Below are 21,065 nucleotides of genomic sequence, written 5' to 3'. Positions count from 1 at the left end.
CTACTACAATACAACTGAAGTACTCCTACAATACAACTACTGCAATACAACTACTATACAACTACCGCAATACAACTGAAGTACTTCTACAACACATCTACTTTCAACAATGCCAAATGAGCAAAATATTAATGTTTATCCAATGGAAGTATTTTCATACAAAAACAGGTCGCGCCCTTGTTCATCCCAATAGTATCAAATATTCCACATGTGAAATAAAATAAGATTATTTTTTGCAATTGAACTCCTGTACAGATGAGTAAAACTCTACTTATAAGAATTACGAAAAAAATGTGTTTGTTGTTGTACTTAAATCAGTTTTTTTCTCAATAACTCAATAAACAACATAACACATTTTTTTTAAATCACTAAAACGTTATCTAGTTTTAGTTAAAGATTTTCTAAAGATCTAAGATCTAAGATCATGATTCTAAAAACATCCCTGAAAAAATATATATATATATTGTTGGAAGTTGATAAAGAGACAGGGCAAGTGCAGTAAACATGAAGTTTACTTCTTTTTACTCATGTTGTACTTTAATGTACTGCAAATTGTACTAATATTGAACTATATTGTGCTGTAGTTGAACTGTGTTTATACTTCATTGTATTGCAATTTTTAATTTGTAATGAATTTTACTGCAGTTATTCATCTACTACTGTTCTACTGCAGTTTTACTTCAGTTTACTGCAGTTATTTTTTTAAGGGTAATAATTGTTTACAATTTTAATGTAAAATTATAATTCATCAGTAGGCTATTTTATTAATATTTAAACAAATTTTTCTAAACATCCCTGTCAAACATAATTTTATGCTTGAAAGAAAGAAAGAAAGAAAGAAAGAAAGAAAGAAAGAAGAAAGAAAGAAAGAAAGAAAGGAAGGAAGGAAGGAAGGAAGGAAGGAAGAAAGAAAAAAGAAAGAAAGAAAGAAAGAAAGAAAGAAAGAAAGAAAGAAAGAAAGAAAGAAAGAAAGAAAGAAAGATCAGGGTTTAGGGGGAAAGAATAGGGGTACTAATTTGAAATATGATTTGTTATTGGCTGGCACATAGCTACATCATAAGGCCAACTATATGACTATTTGTTTTCATAATGTAATCTGAATCAGTCACAATTCCATCACTTTAGCCGTGACATTAAATATTAATGTATTACAGTACATCAGATATTTCATTTTCTGGCAAGGAGCTTTATGATACAGGAGAGGGAATGACAGCCTAAGGTCAGATCTTCTGCAGAACAATAATCAGACCTGGATTGGTGTTGGCGGAGCGCCCTACAGGACACTAATATTTTAAGTGCTGCTGCTGGTGTCCTCAAACTTATCATCCAGGAGCTTTGGGTAGTGCTCTCCACTTTTTTTGAACAATTCGTCAATGTCAGTGTTCTGAAAACTTATTTTCAATACAGTTTCAAAGCTGTATATTAACCATGCGAGAAAAGTGGAGTGTATATATGTAGTAATTGAATAGATTGCGGTGTGTTTGTTTATTTTGCGCGCGCTTTATTCAGTTATTCAAGGGAATTCGCGCGGCGCGCTCACTTTATAAGAGAACGACACACGTGCTCCTACTCACTGACGGAAATTTGTATCTTGCTTATGCAGTATGTGTCTTATTTAATATATATAAGCATGTATAACTCAAACAGTGCACTGTTTGGGGTTAAAGCAACCGCATGGACTCACTCATAGAGCGCGCGTAGAGTACAGACCCGTCGACGCAGCATCTCAGCGCGCATTCCAGTGAAAGCGCGTTCAGGCGCGTAGTAATCACATCCTAGCGGGATTTGTCACCAGTCAGCATCATTCCGCTGTCTTCACAGGGGAGCGCAGATACAGCAGGGACAGTTCATGCAGAATGAGTGTTTGACATCTGAATGTCTACTTTCCGAGGCAGTTGGACTTAAATTGGACTGAAGAACAACACTGAAGTAGCAACAAAACGCTTGCGCGACCTCCAAGGTGAGTTGTGTTTTTAAATTTTTTGGTGATATGCTGTCTTTATTTATTTCAGGTAACAGATGTAATGTGACCTCCAAAATGATGTGCATTTAAACAACGTTACGGGTTTTTTTTTTTAATGCAAATGTATGGCAACGTTTTCGTTTGTTTTACTTGCACATTTTTCATTAGTCACTATTTATTTGGTTTATCTCTGTGGTTAACTGTTTAGCTACTTGTTATATGCAGTGGCTAGGTTATTCAGAATAGTTACTTTAGACTTTTGGTTTACATGGTCCAAACATGAAGAACATCAATGAAAACTTTCCATCACCTAAAGAAAAAAAAAAAAAAATAGGGTCTTTTGGAACCTTTTATTTTTAAGATTTTATAAAAATGCTTTGCCCATTGTAAAAAACAAAAACAAAACAATAGTTAAGTATAAAAACCTAATGCTGTTTAAACTTGTTTTAATGAACACTGCAATTACAACAAGCAGATTGTATTGCTGAATATTCAACACAATCTCACTACTGATAATTGCATAACCTAATTTACTTAATTCAGAACTGATTCAGAGTTCTTGAGTTAAAACCTTGAGCCTCCTGACATTGACAGAATGTCTCAAGACGTGCTTTGAAAGTAAATCATCTGTCCTCATGGCTCTTCTGTCAATTAAAACTTTGTTGGATCAGAGCTTGCCCTCTGTCAAAGTTCTGACATTAGATGCAAATTGCATTTATGGCACACTGCTTCAGCAAACTTCCATTAAAGAAATGAAAATATGAGTGTGCAACTTTATCAGAGCCTAAAGTCCAAGTTTTTTGGCTTCAGTGTGACTCTTGCCCCAGAGGTAAGTGGAGGAGAGAGCAATAGAGAATAAGCTGAGGAGCCCCTGATATTGTTTAGCTCCCAACCCCACCACACACCATACTGTGGCATGCTGAGAGCTTTCTTATGTGGTCGTTCACATCCTGATAAACGCCACTGAAGGCATGCAGTGCATCTGGCATCTTAGTTTTTTACAGACGTCTAGCAACGGTGTTTTCCATGCTTTAAAGCAGGCGGTAGAACTCAGCATGCTCTGAACATGCAGTGGCTTGTACTCTTGACCACAGGGCAACCAGGTGGATGCAACTAAACAGAGGTCATACCAATTATTTGTGACAAAATGCAAAAGAATTTTGACATTGTCCCGAAACAAAGGAACAAAACGAACCACTCAATATGACTTCAGTGGTTCAACTGAATTTATGTGAAGCTCTAAGAACACTTTTGTGAACCAAAAAAATAAATAAATAAAAAACTGTAAAATTTCCCACAGATGGGTTGCAGCTGGAAGGTCATCAGCTGCATAAAAATGTGCTGGATAAGTTGGCGGTTCATTCCGCTGTGGCGACCCCAGATTAATAAAGGGACTAAGCCCACAAGAAAATAAATGAATGAATTAAAACTGTAGAAACAGCTTTGCTCAACAATGTTTTCTTTCCTTTGTTGAGTGGTGGTGCAAGTTAGACGCTGGCAAAAAAAAGCTATTTTTTTGTAATTTTGCAATTAATATTCAGTTGTTTGGCACACAAACGTGATCTTAGGGCTACATATGATTACAGTTGAACCACTGAAGTGATTCGACAATTTTTTAGGTTCCTTTTCTGGATTTTGAACATCTTTGGACCGGTGCCTTTCAGATTTAATCTCAAATATCTTAATGTGTGTTCTGAAAATGAAGGAAAGTCTCAGAGGATTGGAAGGAAAGGGATGTGAGTAATTAATAACAATATTTTTTCTTTTTTTTTGTGTAAACTAACCCTTTAAACTAAAATGTGCATCCATTTAAAAGAACACAATGAATCGTTTGCTTTTTCGTCAACTCTTGATTAATTGAATGAGCTAATCGATAAGGCATCAAAAGACATTAAAACTATTAAATCTAAACAAAAAGCTTTCTTTTGTTTTGCGTTTAATTTAGGAGCATGATTTGACTGCCTATTCATTTTTCAAGCTTTAAATCTAATTTGAGATATTGATGGACTCGCTTCGTTTAACTTTGAGGAAACAAATCAATACCGTGGTTTAAATGGGCTGCGGGCACAACGTGTTTGCTGTTTCTATGAGTTTCCCACAGCTGTCCTTAAAAACTCTGTTTGAGGAGGAGACAGAACTCTGAATGAACTTTGGAGTTAGAATGTTTCACTTGACCTCTGACCTGGTGTGCATTTCTCAAGTTACACTGTATGTTTTCAATCGCTGCAATATATGTATGATGAATACATAAACCCCAGCAGTGCAACAACATACACTTATCTCCACAAACCATTTAATCATATAACAGAAAGCATATTGTGCATGTCATAAAGTTGAACTGAGGTGCTATGAACAACTATATTCAATGCTTGTATTTAATATTAAATATGATCTCTACAGATTGCTATAAACAAGACCTCTCTCAACACCTTGATAAAAGGAGGTCTCTAGTAACTGTTTACTGTATCCCAAACAGCTGTAATGGCAAAAGTATCTGGCAGACTGTCTGTAAGGATGAGTCAAGCCTTGCCAGGGAATGTTATTAGCCAAACTGTGGCATGAGCTCAGGACTTCAGGCATGGCCGGTATGCTGTGAATCAGGGAAGACCGTCCTCCTCCCCAGGCAGTAACTATGATACAGAGCATTTTGAGGAACACGGGGGCAGAATAGAGGAGAAAATCAACAGATACTTAAAAGCTTAATTCATACAGAAGTGGCAAGAGACTTTTTATGGAGACTTAGAGTACTAGAGTATTTTATATTTTGCAGTTTAGAAGCTGACAATATGGCTGAAACCCTAAATTCGAATTTCGTTCTCAAATATAAGCACAATTCTTATAAAATTTCAATTCTGAAGCCAATACTATTTTACAAAAAGTACTGTATTGTCTGCTATGCCCAAAAGAGTATGATGTGCATACTCCTGTGGCATCACAGCATCACATCTTTTATTAACATCTAATTTTATTCATTTATTCATTTTCTTTTCAGCTTACTCCCTTTATTAATCAAGGGTCACCACAGCAAAATGAACCACCAACTTATCCAGCATATGTTTTACACAGGGGATGCCCTTCCAGCTGCAACCCATAACTGGGAAACATCCATACTCACTCATTCACACACATATGGACAATTTAGCTTACCCAGTTCACTCATACCACGTCTTTGGACTTGTTGGGGGAAACCGGAGCACCCGGAGAAAACCCACTCAAACATAGGGAGAACATGCAAACTCCACACAAAAATGCCAACTGACCCAGCCAAGGCTCAAACCAGCGACCTTCTTGCTGTGAAGCAACAGCGCTAGCCGCTGCGCCACCGTGACGCCCACATTAAATTTCAATAATTTAAATTTAACTTTTTAAAGTGCATAATCTTTAAAACAACTGTTTTTAAATAAAATAGAATTTCCTTCATGTGCATGTAGTGGAAATTAGGAATCAAATAAAACTGAGTGCATCAATAACCTGAAAAAACACAATTCAACACACAGGGTAATGTTAGTACCATGACACGAATGCAAAATCCAAATTTAAGTTGCTCACAATCACTGCGGATCTTCATAATTCATCAAAATCACAGAGATTAGCAAGAATTATCTTTTTTCATCGATTTCTTCTTTTGTATTCGACTGTCTTTTTTGACGAATATTCAAAATTCGATTTTTTAATTGAACTTTTTGAACTTATTGTTGAGAGGTTTCTTTATTTGAAATCCAGCATAAGTGTAAGTCTTAATAAGCAAATCCCTGTGTCATGTAAGCACATTTGCAAACTAAACCCTGATGTAGTGAACATTAAACCCACATGACCCCATTATGCTTGCCTTGTTTACTGCTGGTTACTAGATTACCAATTCTACAGTCAGCAACTCAAACAACTTGATGGAAATGCACCTAATTTGGGATTTGGGAAACTTTGAAAGTGTTTGCTTCACGTTTGGAAAGGGGATTAGGTTTAGAGTTTATGTTAGAATCAAGGCTGGTATATCGTGTTTTTGACTGTTATTTTATTATTTATTTTTATTTATTTATTTGTTTATTTCCATATTTACAGGTGGAGGCTTTGGGTTATCATTTGTTGCTATTTGAATGCATTCAATGTGCATTTAAGATCTGTGCATTTTTAAAGTCTATGCTTTGACCATATTATAATCTACACTAAAAAAGCAAAGCAATCCAGATAAATATGGATTTGCAAAATTAATACAAAATAATGAAAAAGCTGTGGAAAAAATGATTATTTTGTTTAGAAGAAATAATAATGTAACATTTATTTTTATAATTTACTGCCAAAGTAAACTACAGAGTAAGCATCATAGACCTTTTTCTTACCCATTATGCTTTGCGTGTATGTGCAAGGAGGATGCTAAAAACTTCCAGTTGGCAGCTGATGCATATAAAGAGTCACATTCGAATAGCTTTGAAATGATAGTTTTAATCTATTTTATTTGCTTTTAACGTCTTTGAACTAATACTGATGTTGATCAGCGCCACCTCCTGGACAGATTATTTTAAAAAATGTGATCTAATGGGATGGAAAACAACTGCTGCAAGTAATTTTTCCCCTTGTGTCAGACGGCTTCTTAAAGAGTTTAAATGAAGCCTCCTCATCGCTAAAGTGAACATTTTCGCTTTCTTTCACACATATAACCAACCCCAACAAATGTAATTCACTGAAATGTTCGACACACACATAGCCTACTGAACTGTCCCACTGACACATTGATTGAAATAAGTGTCACGAAGTAAATATAGTGGCAATTTGAAATGACGGAAATCACTGAATTAAGAGATCGTTTTTCTCTCACACTTAAACCGCATCTGACCATAGCCTAACGGCTACAGTTTTGCATCACAAAAACACTCTGTAAGCCACTGAAAACAGTATTGACACGCAGTTTAAAAAACGCTGTTCTGGCTGATGACAATTCTTAACGGAAGTTCTAAGCAGCCTACCGTAAGGCGCTGGTCACTATGGAACCCTACATGCAGCAGCAAAGAAAAAGGCCTATAAATGTAGATATAATGTTAAATATTTCAATGATAATATTAGAAAACTTAAAATGGTGAAGTTAAAAAAGAAAAAAAAGAACTATGACAAAATATTGAGATAATATTTTTGCATACTACTGTACATGTTTATTTCAAATCCAGTGGAAGTCCATTTTGCATTCTCAGAAATTAAGGTACAAAAGCTGTCACTAGGGCTTTTTAAAAGATCAGTAATATTGCACTAATATGGAGGGTACTGAGTATGGACTCTTTCGGTAGAGGACACTTTAGGATTATTTGAGAATGTTCAGAAATTCTAGTACAAGCATATTTGATCATGACTGACTGTATTTTTAAAAGAAATGTGACTTTATTGCACTTAAATTCTTTAGATATATATTAGGTGAGCTGTTTGCAGGATGGTTCAAGCAGAGATTAGAAAGGGTGGATGGGGAGAGACTGGTGCCTGCCTCCTCTACAACTCCCCACTATTAGTAACGTTAACATGAGATAGAGAGGGCTAGCAGGACAGTAACATTTTGTACTAAACATCTGTTCACACACTTCACTCCAACTGACAAAATGTCCACACTATCTTGATTGATAGCTAAAATGAAATGCATCTCAACCCTGTGGATGTCACATGGTGGTTGAGGACCAAGGAGAAGCGTTGCACAGCAGGTCAAAACACAGCAATACTTTAAAGGTACCATAGAGTGAAAATCTGGATATAATGTATAGGCATACTGTAGCTCAAACAATAGTTGAACAAACTCATGTGGAAATGACATACTGTGGGTCTCAAACACAATAATTTCTAATTAAATCCAGAAAGTGTAAAATCCCAATGAAAAAAGATCAATCAATTAAACGTATATTGTGAAATTTGTGGGGGCGGCATGGTGGCTCAGTGGTTTGCACTGTCGCTTTACAGCAAAAAGGTTGCTAGTTCAAGTCCCGGTTGGGTCAGTTGGCATTTTTGTGTGGAGTTTGCATGTTCTCCCCGTGTTGGCGTGGGTTTCCTCTGGATGCTCCGGTTTTTCCCACACTCCAAAGACATGCGCTATAGGTGAATTGGCTGGAAGGGTATCCGCTGCGTAAAACATATGTTGGAATAGTTAATGGTTAATTTCGCTGTGGTTACCCCTGAAAAATAAGGGACTAAGCCAAAGGATAATGAATGAATGAATGAATATTGTAAAAATTTGCTGTGAATGTGTCAAGGAGCACCTATGGGTTTTTGAAAATCATCTTCCATGCAGTGTGTAACAGCACTAAGTGAATGCAAACATCTAGCTGAGGTTTTAATCTGAAAGTGCATCATGTTTAAATCTATTGTTTCTTTAATGAAATAGTCGACTCAGAGTCAAAATGGGTTCGGATCTTTTGCCTGAACACATCGACTTCATTACGGAACACCACCAAATATAGTTTCAGATCCCGTAAAACGTGAACACGCCTTTCTCTTCAGACACTAGCGGAGGCGCAGGGGATCACGGGACTGATCATGACATGAAGATGACGATCACTGACAGATGGAGATGCGTCAAAGTACATTTTCACAACAATACCACAGTATAGTCAACCGTGTGTTGTGTTTGTTACAGTCATTTTTTTGATGATTGACAATAACCTATGCTGCAACGTGGGATTTGCCCGCCGTTTGCTATTAAAGGAAGGAGCAGCAGAAACTATTATGTATGGGACTTTGTCAGACTTTGACAGGGACTTTGTCATTTCTGTAGTTTGCAAAATATGTGTTAATTGTGTGTTGTAACTTGTAATCGCCCCGCGCGGCTTGTAATTACTTATCTATTCTAGGACAGTGCTTGTACTGTAACTCCCAGGTTAATTCGTTATGGGGATATTCACATACTGCGTCCAAAACCACGTTGTTTCTTCCTGTACTGATTTAAATGCGTTTTTAAACTTGCGATCCTCTGCTGTTTGATTTTGCTATAGCCACCATCAACTGTACCTCACACACGCGTGGTGCATTCAATTTTCAAAATAGTTCAACTTTTGCCACAGTGTGGATTAATACTGAATGTGTGTTGCTGTTATTACTTAGGGCTGTAGCGTCAAGAGTAGAGTAATACGCTGGTGCTTAACTGCATTGCTTTAGTGCATACCTGCATTGGGCTTTCAAATACTCTGTGTGCTACTTCATGGCCGTGGTGGGTGTTTCCCTTTGCCTCACGCTGAACGCAATCGACCAATCACAACAGACTGGGTCATCAGACCAAGTCTGACCAAGTGTGTGTGTGTGTGCATAAGTATCAGGCACTTGTTTCAGAGTTTCAGAGCAGAGCTCATTAATATTCATGTCCAATAATATTCGTTCCAAATATCGCTTTGTGTGGGGACAACATGAAGGAATTGTGTGAAACCCAACATTTTTTTACAGTGTATATATCAAAGAAAAATTTTAAATATTGAATCAATGTACTCCATGGCACCTTTAAAATAAAGATGACAAAAGAGCATAATTTACAACACAAAACAAACAACACAACAATATGTTCAAATCACAAGCAAATGTCAAATGAATCAAACAATGAGTAACCAAAGAGACTAATGAAACAACAGAAGGAAACTCAGAAAACAATGACAAAACAAGCTAAAAGTCCATGAAAGCAAGCCCTATCAGGCTTTTCAGCTAAACCAGCAAGAATTTCCCAGCCAATAAACATCACACACACAATCTACCAATCAATCATATTTGACAACGCATTCACAAATTCCTGCACTATCATCTCAAAGGGTGTTCTTGTCTTCATCTGTCACAGCATATATATCTTCTGGCATAAACACAAAGTCATACAGGTCACATGCGTAACAATCTCACTTCTGGTCGCCACACACATACCCATGCACATGTGCACATGCAATGTCGTCATAAATCAGTGCTGCGTGTGCTCTTGACTTGTGAGATCTCCCACATATGTCATTCTGGAATGATTAACTCAATGATGTCACTGTGTCTGGGTTCTCTCTTCTCTCTTATCCCAAAATCTGACAGTTCAGCGCCGATGTGCAGTCACATGCTACCGTCGCATAACAGATTGACATTCTTAATCAGTGCCATCAAGATTGAGAAATGATCAATCATAGAACTGTTCAGCTCTTCCATGTGGAATATTTGTTGGCATTCTACAGGATTACCAGCTGGCTGTGTGTGTGTGTGTGTGTGTTTTTTTTTAAACGTCTATGCAAAAATTATAGACTATGGTATCCCTTTAGAAAAGCACAAAATATGTGCATATAGTAAAAGAATTAAAATTTAAGTAAGTAAATAAATAATTAAATAATAAGGAGGTGAGAGCAGGGTTCCAGCTGATATTTGGCAGCTCCATCAAGGGCTGCATGCTGAATGTGCTGTTATAGCCTGCAAAACAAATGTTGTCAGGGCTTCGAGAAAATCGCTTTGTTACTTTTGTCCCCGCTCTCGCCTAAATAAATAAGTAAATAAATAAGTATACGTGCTTTTGTAGCCATTTAGAACAGCTAAAAATAAGTGCATATAGTAAAAAAAAATCATATATAAATAACTCAGTTAGTAAATATGCAAATAAATAAGTAAATAAATATGAGTAAATAAATAAGTATATGTACTTTTGTAGTCCAAAAAAAAATTAATATAAGTAAATAAGCAAGTAAATAAATCATTAAATAAGTACGTAAATTAATAAATAAACAAGTATGAAAATAAGTAAATAAATAAGTATATGTATTTTTGTAGCCTAGAAAAGCTGAACATTTGTGCATATAATAAAAAATAAAATACAAGTGAATAAATAGATAAATAAGTAAATAAATAAGTATCTAAGTAAATAAACAAGTAAATAAATAAGTAGGTAAATAAGTAAATTTATAAGTAAATAAATAAACATACATATTTTTGTGGCATTTTAGAAAAGCTGAAAATATGTGCATAAAAAAGTAATAAGTAAATTTGTAAATAAATAAGTAAATAAACAAAGGCCGATGCGGTGGTGCAGTGGGTAGCGCTGTCGCCTCACAGCAAGAAGGTCACTGGTTCGAGCCTTGGCTGGGTCAGTTGGCATTTCTGTGTGGAGTTTGCATGTTCTCCCTGTGTTGGCATGGGTTTCCTCCGGGTGCTCCGGTTTTCCCCACAGTCTAAAGACATGCAGTACAGGTGATTTGGGCAAGCTAAATTGTGCATAGTGAATGGGTGTGTATGGTTGTTTTCCAGTGGTAGGTTGCAGCTGGAAGGGCATTCGCTGCATAAGACATATGCTGAATAAGTTGGCATTTCATTCCGCTGCGGCGACCCCAGATTAATAAAGGGACAAAGCCGAAAATGAATGAATGAAGGAATGAAGGAAGGAAGGAATAAATGAGTAAATAAATAAGTAAATCAATAAGTATTCATATGTTTATTTGTTGCCCCCAGAAAAGCTGAAAATATGTGCATATCTTAATTCTTTTATGTAAATAAATAAGTAAATAAATAACTAAGTAAACAAGTTAGTAAGTAAATAAGCAGGTAAATAAATAATTAGGTAAATAAGTAAATGAATAAGTCAATAAATAAGTGTACGCAATTTTGTAGTCCTTTAGATAAACTGAAAATGTGTGCGTATGGTAAAAAAATAAATAAATAAGTAAATAAGTAAGTAAATAAATAGGAAAAAAACTAAATAAAAAACTAAGTAAATAAATAAGTAGGTAAATAAGTAAATACATAACTGTACATAATTTTGTAGCCCTTTAGAAAGAAAATAAAATAAGTAAATAAATAAGTAAATAAGTAGGAAATTAAGTAAAGAAATAACCAAGTAAATTAATAAGTAAATAAGTTAGTAATTAAATAAAAAAGTAAATGAATAAGTAAATAAGTAGAAAAATAGGTAAATAAATAAGTAAATAAATAAGTAAGTAAATGAATAAGTAAATAAGTTAGTAAGTAAATAAGCAAGTAGATAAACAAGTAAATAAGTAAGTTACATAAGTGAATAAATATTCAGTTTAAGGATAAAGGCAATCACTAAAATGTTTAATGGAATAAATTTATATAAAAAAAAAATAAAGTTAATACATTTAAAAATGGAACTGGATTTCAGTTTTAAAAGTCATTGGAGTGTTTAGGAGCCAGACAGTCTGTTGTTTCTTTTCCTCTGAACCATGAATCTGCAACCACAACACAGGAAACAGGAAAGGGGCTTCTGTATCCCAAACAGGATGTTCAAAGCAACATAGTTTGTGACTTCACGTGTCTCTAGCCCGCAGAGTGCAGTAATTAGTTCCTGTTGCACACTTTTCTAATCACTTAGAGATTTGTTGAACCTAATATATACAGTATATGGAGCTCACAATAACTGTGAAAGCTATTTATTTTATTGCGGTCATGGAATAAAGGAACAGATTATAGATTAAATCTTAAAGGAGTGCAGGATGAATATGATGAACACAATCTCGTTCAGCACTCTATCGATGGAAAAGGCATATATGACACTGATATGTAGGTGCATGTGCACAGTAAACCCTAAATGTGATTAAGCAATGTCAGGATGTATCTACAATGCATAGCTTTTAAGAAGATTGGATAATGCAGATCCATGTGCCTATTGGATGAATATCAGCAGAAGAATGATTTAGAAAGTACATCACATGAGATAATAATAATAACACACACACATAAAGAGAGCTACAGAAGAAAATACAGCAAAAGACCAGTTAAAAATGTTCAGTTTCTCTGCATTTATTAGGTGTGGATTTGAGTAAAATGTTAATAATTGTTTTATTCTGAAGGTCTGATTACATTTCTTGTCAAATCAGGTTATTTTAACAAATGTTGATTTCCAGTGTTTCCTCTAGGATTTTTTCCAGCTGTGGTGGCAGGCCTTTTACACATATCTACCCACTACCTATGGCAGGGGTCACCAATCTCGGTCCTGGAGGGCCGTCCCCTGCAGGGTTTAGCTCCAACTTGCGTCAACACACCTGCCTGGATGTTTTAAGTATACCTAGTAAGACCTTGATTAGCTTGTTCAGGTGTACTTGATTAGGGTTGGAGCTAAAATCTGTAGGGCACCGGCCCTCCAGAAACAAGTTTGGTGACCACCGACCTATGGGGTTATTTCAATGACAAATGTCGTGAGAGCGATATTACAAGCCGAGATCGCATTCATGTAATACGAGCATGCAAATGTATTTGCTTGCATGCCAATTTCCTCTGTTTGTGCACCAAACTTCTTGCTCGCCCTCAAATATAGGCTGCTGAAGTGCAGATTTTCTTGTGCGCTCTCAACTAAACACTGCTGAAGTGCGATTTAGTGCGTTTATGTAACGAGTATGTCTCCAACATTTTTAAGATTTGCTAGGAATATTTATGAATGTGTCCAACAGACCTACAGGATCCGTCCTGAAGTAAAGTGACACGGCAATAAACTCCAGCAAGATAAAGTAAGCAGAACCATAGACTTTCATCTATAAATAAAGTATAATTATGGAAACTGTTCATCATAACTGAAAGTTACGTCATGTTTGCTGGCCTCACGCATCACGCACCTGTCAGTCAGTCAGTCAGTCAGTCAGCATGTCACCTTAAAGGGTTTAATAAATAATGCACAGCACTACTACGGTTACAGAAAAAAATTTGCGCTGTTATAATTCACCTGCCTTTTAGTACGTTTTGGTGCGATTATAACCCCCTATAAAAAAAACAACACAGAATTTTCAGTTTTGTCATTCCAACATTGGAGAGAAGCTGATTTTCACAGTGTCTGAAATAAAGTAGTGCAAAAGCAAGAGCCTTTAATCTCTGTGCGCTCACCAAGGTTGAATGAATAAATACTAGAAACACATAGACTTTATTTATTTAAAAATTTTAGAGGGAATGTGAAGACAACATTAACAAAATATATTTTTTATTACTCATTGATAATTAGAAATATATATTTTTTAATATAGACTTTTTTCCTGATTAAAAAAATAATCAAAAATTCTCATCTCCGTGCACGGATCTGCTTGGACAACACCCGAATACATCACATCTGTTTGCCCGGTCGCATATGGTCTAGTCGCAGGTGTTCAAATATTTCAACTTATCCGCAGTTCAAATCAGATCTGAATTTTCCGCATATGGAGATGATCTGAACTCCACGCAGCTCCCAGACTTCTCTCCATTTGAAATGAATAACTTCCAGTCTGTCGCTTGTCATTTGTCGCATTCAGTGGAAAGGCTGCTTAAGCCTATGTTGGCATTAACAAATTCTGCTTTAATAAAAATATAAAAGATGAACACTTTTAGCTTGTTTAGTGAATTATCATTATGCGCACACTAAACACAACAATGTGTATTGGACTTAATGGCTTGAATATAATTTAAGCGGTGAAGCTAATGGCTCGAATATCAATTAAGCGCAATCAACTACCAGTCGATTAAAGAGAAAGCCATTTGTTTGGTTACTGTACTCCAAGGACGGTCAGCCAAATAACCTGTCCTCTGAGGTGTGAGATGCACTATACATCTCTCCATGTGGCCATTGACATTCATGACAGGAATAAACCTCCCCACCATTGTATGAGCTACTCCTCTGATTGCTTGACCCCAGGGATGGGCTACTGAATGCGAGCACAGCTGGCCCTGCGAGTCCTATTGGATTAACTGCTAACTTTTTTTTTTTTTTTTTGCTGTATTGCCCCAGCAGTGTTTTATGAGCTATGTTCCTTCACTTCCACAGCTGCTTTTATTGGCTATTGTGTGAGAGTGGATGAGAGTTGATTGCTTGGAAAACAAGGACGTCGGGATCTTCCTGACTGGTGCGTATCAGCATTAGCAAAATGAAATACTGCAGGGTTGATAAACAAGAGATGAGTCAAGGGGACAGATGACCAGTGACTTTAGGGACTGAAACGTGATTTAAGTATCTAAATATGACCTTCACTTAAAACGCTGTTTTCATTTGGTGTCAAATTGTAGGTCATGGATGTAGGAGGAAAACAAGCAGGAAATGTTTCACAATATTATTAATGCTGATTATTAAAGAGCAACACTGTTTCTTTTGCTCAATAAAGTATTACAGTCCTGTTTTGGGGTTTTTTGTGTGCAATTTTCGTTGATACATTGATATGTTGGCGATGGATTTCTCTGCCAATATTTACCAGCTGATATGGATTTAGTTTAAAGCGATCAGCATATTGCCAATAATAAAGTTTGGAATCAACATACCTAAAAACACTCCCGTTTTTTTCTGGGAGTCCTCCATATTTCCGACCCATCACTCGTTTTGTTCTGTCTCCCGGAAAACTCCTGTAATGCCTGAAACCTGGTGCATAGTACAGACCAGGGACCCCAAACACCTAACCCCTCGTCCCACCCTCCACCCCATACCGCTCTCTTCAGAGTCCTGTTGGCAGGTATGGAAATCAATGATATATTGATTACATGCACTGTAAAAAAAAAAAAAAAAAAAAGTTGACTCAACTCAAAATTGTAAGGCAACTTGCTGCAGAACTTTTTTGAGTTGACTTAACTTTCAACCTATGTACTGCACTTGATTCGATTTAAGTTGAGTAAACTTAAAAACGCCCTGAAGCTGGTTGCCTAAATTTTTTTTAGTTGAGTCAACTTTTCTTTTTACATTGACATAGAAATATTGTAAACACATGTGTTTGGCTGTAAAAGAGACATCCATATGCATTGCCTAAATTCTGCGTCAGAATAAGTGCTTGTTACAGTTTTTCTTGATTGCTTTGACCTGGTTAAAGAAATCTACTCAGTTGATTGTGTGGTTATTTGTCAGCATGGATGGAACAGGTCAATAGTGGCTATCCCGTACACCCAGACAGATTTTACTGTATTTTAGTTTACATGCATTTACAGCCTATTTTAGCTTTTTACCATAAATGTCATGGATTCAATAAAAATTGCATCAAAACATTTCTTATTCTGGATCCAAAAAGATAAATTTGACACTGCCTATATATATATTATTAGGGATGTAACGGTATCAGAATTTCACGGTACGGTAATACCTCGGTATGAATGTCACGGTACGGTATTTATTGAATCATTTACAGGAAAAAAACAAAACTTATGAAAATACTCCAAAAAAGTGCCAAAAGTGTCAATGACATACAAATTAGTCATCTATCTGTAAGCTTTGAAACAGGAACTTCAATTTTAATAACAAAAAAATATTAAACCATGTAAAAAAAAAATAAAGTTTCAATTTAGTATTGTTGAAAACTCATCACATTCAACATTTAATCACTCACTCACTTAGATAGAGATGGGTTTAAAGGAAAATTATCATATAAATATAATCTGGTAAAAGCTGGTATCTCTGGTTTCTGGGACAAGAGAGATATGACTTGGCCCAGGTTGACAGCAGTGGGTAACGTTGTGCATTGTCTTTCCCCCACTTGAGAGGACAAACCATGAGTAAGATAGAGGTCTCATGTCTGCATCAATCTGAACAGTGTGCTGACAACACCGCTATTCAGTACGCGCGCGACAACACAGCTGATAAGAACTCGCGCGACAACACAGCTGATAAGAACTCGCGCGACAACACAGCTGATAAGATCTCGCGCGACAACACCGCTATTCAGTACGCGCGCGACAACACAGCTGATAAGAACTCGAGCGACAACACCGCTATTCAGTACGCGCGCCGCGACAACACCCGCTTTAGAGTTTTCCAGCTCTTTTTCATCCCCGCTTCTAGCAGCACACTCCATTTCCGCATTACTGGATCTGTAGCGACAACAGACTGCAAGGGATGATGGTCAAGCATGGGCTGATGGGAATTGTAGTTTTCACTACCTCCCGTTCGCTTCATTCGCCTGAGCAAATTTTCTCAGAAGACCTATAGTTTTACCGAGTCATGCGACTTCGGTAATATCGAAAAAAATTAATATTGCGGTATGACGGTATTTACAATACCGTTACATCCCTAATATATATATATATATATATATATATATATATATATATATATATATATATATATATATATATATATATATATAAATATATATATATATATATATATATATATATATATATATATATATATATATATATATATATATAATAGCACTGGCAATAGGCTACAATAGTTATGTTTCCATCCACCTATTTTACTGTAAAAACACTTTTACAATTTAAGTTCCATACATTTAATGGGTACAAGTATGCGCATTAAAAAAAAGTCTTGTGATTTTGTTATAAGAGATTATTTGATGATAAAAATGTGTGTGAATGGACAAACCAGCAGGCTGGGCACATTGCAAAACATCAGAGATAGTTTTTGGTTATTCTAAAACGTCTTAACCATTTCAGTATTAGTGTTATTATATTATTAATGACCTCCAGAATCAAGAACGACTGTGCTCCACGTCCCATGCCATCAATCGCCACCACACTTTTACTGCCTGTCATGATTGCCTTCTGAGATGCAAGTCATTTATTAAATAAAGAAAAGATTTATGCAGCTTCTCCTACCACTGCAAATTCCTACTATTGATATTTGGTGCCAGATAATCAGGAAGAATTTGTTTGCTTTGACTTGTTGGATGGAGACGCTGCTTTATTTGCACATCTTTTATGCGATAATCCAGTTTTGTGCATAAAGTTAATTAGCATTTTTGGATGGAAACATAGCTAGTGACAAGCAACAGTGCAGGAATTCATTCCGAGTCCTACTGTTTTTTTGTTGGTCGTTGTGCAATGGTTGATTAAAAGAGCTAATTTGCAAGTTGTGTTGTTTGATGGCAAAATTTTCTCTTGTTGCATATTTTAAAATGTTTTGGCACGGTTAGAGGCTTTTGCTAACAAAATGTGTCATTTTGACCAAGAGTTCTACTCTTTTGTTTAGTTTTACTTTTTTATTTGTTGTGATTTTATTTTAGTTAACTAAAATAATTTCTGAACGATAGTATAGTTTTAGTATTTATTTACTAAAATAACCATGGTGGGTTGATTCAAGAAAGAAACAAATAGGTGAGTCATTGAATCATTCACTTCACACTTCAGCATAGCCCCAACTATATTGCTCTACCATTCTGTTTGACTTGTTTTGAAATGGAGCAAAACAGAAACACTTTTCTAAAATGTAAGTTGCTTATTATTATTATTTACTTTTGTAGTAGTGTTGTTTTGAATTAACTTCTGTGTTGTCATGATGTACAAAATAGAGCATACGGTGATGTTTGGAGTATGAGTAGCTGGAATGATTTGTGAAGAGAGTTATTTTGTTGGCAGGAGTAGCCCTTGATTAAGCCTTTCTCTTATGGAAGGTGACAGGGTCTTTTGCTCACTACCTGGAGCCCATGCAGTCTATAAATACACACTCTTTCTCTCTCTCACTACAGCACCAATAACTGTAATGGTGTCCTCTCTGGGTGTTCTTTTAAATTATTGGACACATCTTGCCAAGATATAAAAAAAAACACTCTGCTGCCTCATCCAATTTTATTAATAATTCACTTCCTCCACATTTTTGCGCTAATTTGTTTGTGTTGGAATGAACGTTTTAAAAAGAAGACATGCATCTTTTTGAAGTGTGTATAACTGCCCACACACACTATGTCTTAAAGAAGAGAAACGTCTGGTGATGCGACCAATCATACTTGAGTTTTTGAAGGAGAAAGGGAGTAGAAATGCTGCCCTGTCATAAATAAGCAATTAAACTTAGAGAAGCTGGATCATATAGTAATTAAAGCCTACGCCAACATCATAAATCAATTGTGCGGTTTCACAGTCAGTTAGAGGGAGGATATCCAGATTCATGCACACACACACGCATGCACGCACGCACACACACACACATCCAAACATGCATGTATTTATGCGCATCTGCTTTACCCAACACACACACTCAAAAAGCCATCATGAATCATTCCTTAATCATAATGAAACTCTTCAAACTGCTTGTTCGTAGGTGAACATTGTTGACTTTAAGATACCAGGTGCTGTTTTTGCAGACCCTCAGGGCTCACAGAAGAAAAAGCATGTGCAGACAATGTGTTGCAAACTCTAGACTGTGGGCTAATGCTTTTTTTAGCTTCCAGTATGAGCTGTCAAATTTAAGGGCAAAGGATTTTGTGCAGTTTGCTTTTTTCTGACTCATAAATGACTGAAATGTCACGTGTCAAGTAACTCATCATGCCAGAAGGCAAAAACCTAATGTAGTTTACATCAGTAAGACATAAAATGTATCACAGGTCTCTTATAAAAGGATTACAGTAGTAAAAAAAAAATGCTCAAAACTTAAAATAAATGAAATAAAATTCAAAATCTTGATTATTCCACCAAATATTGATTTCTTTTCTGAAGTTAAAATACCAGTGTACTTCAATGTAATGTAAAAGGTAAACATATCTGAACACATGACTTTTTTGTTATTTTGACCAATTTCTACACTGTAAAACCCAAAAAGTGAAGGTAACTCAAACCATTTTAGATTTTTTTTATTTAATTAACTCATTATTTTCAACATGCAGTTCAAAACTCTTTTAAATGAGTAGAATTTACTTTCAGTCAATTTTCAGTTAACTACACTCATTTCAGTTGATAAAGTTGACTATTGGGCTTTATAGTGTACACTCAAAAAATGACTTGTTGCTTGTTCAAACTACTTCTTTTAATTGAGTTGAAACAACAAAATTCTTGTTTTATTTGGGGGACAAATTAATAGTTTTAGATCTAATAGACTTAAATCTTAAAAAACAATTAAGTTAACTCAATTGATATGTGTTGAGACAACATGAAGGAACTATGTGGAACCTAACATGTTTACAGTGTACGCTTTAAACCCTAATAAGTTGAGACTACTTAAATGATTTGAGCAAAGTGATTCTCTCAGTTTGTTGGAGTAATCAGAAATCGACAACTCAATGAATTGAGTTGACCAAATGTAGTCTCTTCATTAAATTAACTTAAATTTTTAATTACAGATAACCTAAATGTTTAAGTATAACTTAAAATAGCCAACAAATTAAACGTTAACATTTTTCAACTTTTATATTCTTTACTTGCTTACTTACTCCCAGGGCTATTTATATCAAAGTTGATATTTACCCACACCATGTTGGTGTTTCGTAACATCTAATTTTATGATGGGTCGTTAGCCCAACACTCAACATCCAATCTGGAGGACCAAAACACACATATATATACTACAGACAATTTAGCTTACCTTGGTGCATGACTTTAGACTGTGAGAACTTGCAAACTCCACACAGAAATGCCAACTGATCCAGCCGGGGCTCAAACCAGCGACCTTCTTGCTGTGAGGTGACAGTGTTACTGACTGCGCCACTGTGTTGTCCTTGCGTGTATATCAATGCCCCTGCTTGGATATCTACTTACTAACTTTTCTCTTTCATCAGAAGGGTTCAGGTAATGCCTATATGCTGCTGCACTTCAGTAAAATTCAGCATTATAAGCAAAATGACCACTTTGTGTCATATGATATACATCAACCAATCCGCGCGGTTGTCAAGGCAGAATTTCCATCGCAAATAATCATTTTAAACAAAGACATGGTGAATTGTTTAAAGAAATTAAAATATTAATGAAAATATACTGAGTATGTTAAACCCACCTGTTTAAGTTGTGATTTTGCAACTTGGTATTAAAAAAAAAACTATCATTTGAAAGAAATGTCATTAGTAGTTTGGAGAATAAAACAAAATTCTGTTTTATTCCAACACATAATTATATTTTATAAATCCAGAGAAATTGAGAAATTTGAATTTGTTACTTTTTAAATGACTGTATATAATTAAAACATGTTTTAATCTCATTAATAATGCAGTTAACTATTTTTTTCTTAGCCTTCCACACGGAGGGATACATGAAGCCCTAACTGCATCATGAAGCACATGTCCATCTCAAAATGGCTAAGTCAGCTGGGTCTACCTCAATACTGCATTCTATTTGATGAAGAATATGACGGAGTGGAGGTAAAATCAGCACACACTGTGAGTTTAGACACAAACACATGGGCATGCACATTATACAGCATACTGCACTGCAGAATTTAAACTATGCAATTATTAAAACAAGGTCATTTGAGCACGCCAGACATTTATGATCATGTCTTTATTAGAATCGTAATCAAGTACTG

General features: G+C 35.7%; 1 protein-coding gene across 3 annotated transcripts in view; it reads left to right on the top strand.

Annotated features, from left to right (window-relative positions):
- Window positions 1-1,793: 1,793 nt before the first annotated feature.
- bcar3 (BCAR3 adaptor protein, NSP family member) overlaps window positions 1,794-21,065 on the top strand; it is a 146,677-nt gene continuing 127,405 nt past the window's right edge. Inside the window, exons 1-2 of one of the 3 annotated variants that reach the window (XM_005166886.6) lie at window positions 1,794-1,960; window positions 20,773-20,901. In XM_005166886.6, coding sequence (XP_005166943.1) covers window positions 20,812-20,901 — 90 coding nt within the window. In that variant the 5' untranslated portion in view covers window positions 1,794-1,960; window positions 20,773-20,811. Of the gene's footprint in view, window positions 1,961-20,772; window positions 20,920-21,065 lie in introns of all 3 variants that reach the window. The other 2 variants (XM_021478295.3, XM_068223007.2) reach the window with 2 other exon arrangements.

This window comes from Danio rerio, chromosome 8 (genome assembly GCF_049306965.1).
Source record: "Danio rerio strain Tuebingen ecotype United States chromosome 8, GRCz12tu, whole genome shotgun sequence".
NCBI lineage: Eukaryota > Metazoa > Chordata > Actinopteri > Cypriniformes > Danionidae > Danio > Danio rerio.
The sequence above is the reverse complement of the archived record's forward strand: the minus strand, read 5'-3'. Positions and strand labels throughout refer to the sequence as shown.